At 42.1% G+C, this 5,189-nt stretch overlaps 1 protein-coding gene across 1 annotated transcript; it reads left to right on the forward strand.

The window, feature by feature from the left end:
- Nucleotides 1-502: 502 nt before the first annotated feature.
- LOC131106604 (odorant receptor 131-2-like) lies at nucleotides 503-2,986 on the forward strand. Its single transcript, XM_058055826.1, has 5 exons — nucleotides 503-596; nucleotides 674-883; nucleotides 2,025-2,163; nucleotides 2,234-2,659; nucleotides 2,753-2,986. Exons 2-5 carry the CDS (start codon nucleotides 696-698, stop codon nucleotides 2,984-2,986), a joined length of 987 nt encoding a protein of 328 aa, XP_057911809.1. The 5' UTR covers nucleotides 503-596; nucleotides 674-695.
- Nucleotides 2,987-5,189: the final 2,203 nt, after the last annotated feature.

Here is a 5,189-nt window from a genome sequence, read left to right on the forward strand (position 1 = left end):
AATGTTCTGAATGATGTACTACATGTGTTCTAAGATGGTCTGTGTTGTGTTCTAAGATGTATATAGTGCTCTGAAATGTTCTGAATGGTGTACTACATGTGTTCTAAGATGGTCTATGTTGTGTTCTAAGATGTATATAGTGCTCTGAAATGTTGTGAATGATGTACTAAACATGTTCTAAGATGTCCTATGTTGTGTTCTAAGCTGTATATAGTGCTCTGAAATGTTCTGAATGGTGTGCTACATGTGTTCTAAGATGGTCTGTGTTGTGTTCTAAGATGTATATAGTGCTCTGAAATGTTCTGAATGGTGTACTACATGTGTTCTAAGATGGTCTATGTTGTGTTCTAAGATGTATATAGTGCTCTGAAATGTTATGAATGGTGTGCTACATGTGTTCTAAGATGGTCTGTGTTGTGTTCTAAGATGTATATAGTGCTCTGAAATGTTGTGAATAATGTTCTACATGTGTTGTAAGATGCTCCAGGACCATGTAGGTAATGTAGGATTTGTGTCCTGATGTTGACAGCGGCAAGGTTCCGTGTACACGACGTGGGGACGGGGTTCTGATGAGGGTGTGATGACGTGAGCCTGAGGTGAGTTTGACCATAATGATGAAGAACATGACGATGACGCTGCATGTCGTGAGTTAAGTGTGTTTCTACGCTAGCAGTACGTGACAGAGGAACGCAGCAATGCTAAACTCCACCCACCCAGGCCTGGCGGAACCTTTGATAGGCAACGGCAGCTCGCTAGGCGGCGGGGAGGCGGTGCCTAAAGATAGTTTCTCCAACGCCTTGGCCAAGAACATCATAGCCATGATGGTTTGGCTAACACTCAGCGTCATCAACGGCAGCATGGTGCACACCTTCCTGCGACACAGGTGCCTCGCTTCCTCTTCATGTCACCTGAATTCCTTGCTACATTCACATAGTTACTTCCTGTTTGGCCTTTTAACTTGTTATATATATTCATGTTCATCCTGGCTATGTCCTCCTATGTGTAATGTGCAGTGGTTTGCCCACTTCCTGTTTTCTTATTTTTTTGCATGTTTGTCATAGTTAAGTGTTTCAGATTTTCAAATTAAAATATATAAACACAACTGAACACAAAATGTCCACCCTCGGCCATCTCTGTGTGGAGTTTGCATGTTCTCCCCGTGCATGCGTGGGTTTTCTCCGGGTACTCCGGTTTCCTCCCACATTCCAAAAACATGCTAGGTTAATTAGCGACTCCAAATTGTCCACAGGTATGAATGTGAGTGTGAATGGTTGTTTGTCTATATGTGCCCTGTGATTGGCTGGCGACCAGTCCAGCTGGGATAGGCTCCAGCACCCCCCGCGACCCTCGTGAGGATAAGCGGTAGAAAATGAATGAATGAATGAACACAAAATGCAGTTTCTAAATGAAAGTGCTCATTATGAATGGAGAACAAAATTCACACTAGTTTGAATCCCCTGTTAAAACATAGTAACTTCTATCATTTTGGAAAAGCTGTTTTAAAGTAGGGGCGGCACGGCAGTCGAGTGGTTAGCGCGCAGACCTCACAGCTAGGACACGAGGGTTCAATTTCAACCTCGGCTATCTCTGTGTGGAGTTTGCATGTTCTCCCCCGTGCATGCATGGGTTTTCTCCGGGTACTCCAAATTGTCCATAGGTATGAATGTGAGTGTGAATGGTTGTTTGTCTATATGTGCCCTGTGATTGGCTGGCCACCAGTCCAGGGTGTACCCCGCCTCTCGCCCGAAGACAACTGGGTTCTAAGGTTCCAGTACCTCCCGCGACCCTCGTGAGGAAGCGGTAGAAAATGAATGAATGTTTCTAAAGTGTTGGGACTTCAGCAAACCACAGTGAGAGCCACAAAAAAGGAAAACACGGAATAGCGGCCAAACAAAATGATGACTCATCCACAAGGTCACAAAACACCCCACAACATCATCAAAATATTGTGTTCAGTTGTGTTGTCATTGACTAATTTGATTGATGTGTGTGTGTGTGTGTGTGTGTGTGTGTGCATACACCAGTGTGTTCTACGACAACCCGCGCTACATTATGTTCATCTACATGGTCATCAATGATGCCCTGCAGCTTAGCTTGGTGACGGCGCTCTACGTGGTCAGTTACATCTTCAGGAGGATCCACGCCTCCGTCTGCTGCCTGCTGGTCAGAGATCACCACGCCCTCCCAACATGGAGCCATTCTTGCTAACATGATGTCATTCTGCTCCGCACAGATCATGACCGCGGTCCTGACCACGCGCTCCACGCCGCTCATCCTGGCGGGGATGGCGGTGGAGCGCTACGTGTCCATCTGCTTCCCGCTTCACTACAGCCAGATGTTCACGGTCCCGCGCACGCTGTTCCTCATCGGCGCCATCCTCATCCTGACCGCCATGCCGCCCGTCAGCGACCTGCTCATCACCGTGCTGAAGGAGCCGCCCAGCTTCTTCCACACCGCCATCTTCTGCGACCACTCGCTGCTCTTCCGCCACCGCTCCATCTACTACAAGAACTTTGTCTTTGACGGCGCCTACTTGTCGTTTGTCTTCCTCACCCTCCTCTTCACCTACTGCAAGATCATGATGACGGCTCGTGCCGCCTCCACCGGCTTGGCGTCCGTTACCAGGGCCCGGAACACCGTGCTGCTCCACGGCCTGCAGGTGGCGCCTTCTACACACGTGCAGCATCTCCTCTTCCAGCAGATGCCAGACCCGCAGGGTTCTAAGGTTCTTCTGCTATTGTCCTCCTTGCAGCTGCTGCTGTGCATGCTGGCCTTCGTGGTTCCGTCGCTGCAGGCGGCGCTCATCTCGCTCTTCCCGCTTCTCAGCCTGGAGATCCGCTACATCTTCTTCCTGCTGGTCTACATCATCCCTCGCTTCCTCAGTCCCGTCGTCTACGGTTTCAGAGATGAGCTCTTCAGGAAGTACTGGACCCGCTACCTGGCCTGTCAGAGCCTTGCTAACGTGCGCGTTGGTGCCGTCGCTTGATGCGGACCTCCAAGAGCAACGTCAGTGTCTTCCTGTGGCAGGGATTTCAAAATAAAATGTGGAATAAAAGACTGTTGTAAAAACACGGTAACATATTTCCAGTGAAAGAGCTGATTAATCGATAAAATATTTATTGAAAAGCATCAAATTACCATGAAGAAAATATTTGTAGTAAAACATCAAATTCTCTTGACTAAATATTTCATAATAAAGCGTCAAAATTACCATGATGAAACATTTGAATTGCAACATCGAGTTAACGCAAGACACAATAATACATCAAATCAACATGATCAAATATATTTTTATATTTTATCTGAAAATTCTAAAATAATGCAATACAATACAAAATAAAAAAATAAACATGAAATAAACATGAGAAATTATATGACCAAATTAAACATCTAACATCATCAAATATTTATACTAAAGCATAGACTTCATAAAACATATACGCTAATTTTTTAAAAATATTATAAACAATACATATCAATATACAGCATAATATACATATATATTTAAAATTATACATATTAATGAATATGTAATAAATGTGTTTATATTTTTAAATGTAAAAATTAAAATTAAAATTTTATTTTGATTATAAAAACATCACATTGTCATAAACGATTTGCAATATTTTGTACAAAATATCGACCATAACATCAAATTAAACCAAATCAAACCTTTGACCTCAGAAGAATTTCCGTTCCAAGGGTGCCATACAAAAGGTCAAAGTTTAAACGACGTCCATATTGTCGACCAGCAGGTGGTGCTGTGGTCACAATGATAATGATGATGATAATAATTGTTTGCTTTATATCCTCAAGTCATGACGATGATGATTATGTCATCATTATATCACACATTATTTTCACACTGATCATTATCACATAGCTTCTATTCTATTCTATTACACTGACTGTGTAATAGAATAGACTGTGTTATTCGAGAAGGTGCAGAGGGTCATTAACTCTGTGAGGGAGAGCCGACTGGACTGTATGTGTGTTAGGTAGGTTTGTTGGAACACCTCATCCATACCACAACTCCAATCAGAGAGTGAGTCTAGACACAGTAGCAGAACTGTATGGACTTCCTTTACAGGCCAATTTTTCCATCCAACAGGTTAATTTGTGAATAGTATAATGCAAGGGTACCCCGCCTCTCGCCCGAAAACAGCACCCCCCGCGACCCTTGTGAGGAAAAAGCGGTAGAAAATGAATGAATGAATAATGCAGGGGTCACCAACCTTTTTTGCACCACTACTGAGACCTATAGAACACATCTCTTAAATCAATTAGTTTTATTTATTTTCTCATTTTAGTATTAATCACTAAAGAAACATCTATGGCAGGGGTCTCAAACACGCGGTCCGCGGTCCAAATGTGGCCCGCAGGACACTAGTTTGAGGCCCCCGCCTTGAAATGAAAGTTTAATGTTTAGTGCGGCCCGCGCAAGTTTGATATGGATGCTGTATGGTATCATGTACCCAGAAAAAATTATTACGTTTGATTAATGTTCATTTTAAAGGTTAAATAACTGTTAATAGTTATCCTCCCTATCCGTGTGGAAGTGGTAAGTTTTTGGCTATTTAAGTTTAAAGGAAATAACTTGAAGGCTACCGTTTAGGTCGCTGGCTCTCTAGTTTGCGATTTAGCATGTGTCTCAAGACCCTGCAGTTGCGCAATATGTTGTAAATAAAAAAGTATAAATGTGACTATAGTCATGTTTTGTCATGTTTACAGGGCTTTGTTCATTTTAATCTGAAAAAAATAATTTGTCTACCCACCAACTATATGTGATTTCTTAAGTTTTTATTATTTGGTGTTTTATTATTATTATTATATGTATTTATTACTGATTGATTGATTTTCTTTATTCTTGATTCGTTTATTTATTTTTTCATCTTATTTTGTGCAGAAAAATGAAAATTAAGATATTTGAGAATAGTGGAATGTTTTATCAGCGCTTTTATTGTAGAAGCACTGAAAAAGTTTGTATATTTTTCTGCTTTTAATAAATGCGTTTGTTTTTTTGGGGGAAAACCTAGCCCAGACCCTAGCTCCAGTGGCCCCCTGGTAAATTGAGTTTGAGACCCCTGATCTATGGTGTTCGGGTGAATTTTGACCCATATATATTAATGTCAAGAAAAGGTCGAAAAAGTTATTGTTTTCAGCAACAGAACTTTAGTATAAAGTGAAAT

Source organism: Doryrhamphus excisus, chromosome 18 (genome assembly GCF_030265055.1).
Source record: "Doryrhamphus excisus isolate RoL2022-K1 chromosome 18, RoL_Dexc_1.0, whole genome shotgun sequence".
Taxonomy (NCBI): domain Eukaryota; kingdom Metazoa; phylum Chordata; class Actinopteri; order Syngnathiformes; family Syngnathidae; genus Doryrhamphus; species Doryrhamphus excisus.

What these genes read in the sequence shown, in the direction of transcription:
- LOC131106604 (XM_058055826.1), top strand. Translation starts at nt 696, where the DNA reads ATGCTAAACTCCACCCACCCAGGCCTGGCGGAACCTTTGATAGGCAAC. An exon ending in CCTCCGTCTGCTGCCTGCTG is followed by an intron (nt 2,164 to 2,233) that starts GTCAGAGATCAC and finishes TGCTCCGCACAG; the next exon opens with ATCATGACCGCGGTCCTGAC. An exon ending in TGCTGCTCCACGGCCTGCAG is followed by an intron (nt 2,660 to 2,752) that starts GTGGCGCCTTCT and finishes TCCTCCTTGCAG; the next exon opens with CTGCTGCTGTGCATGCTGGC.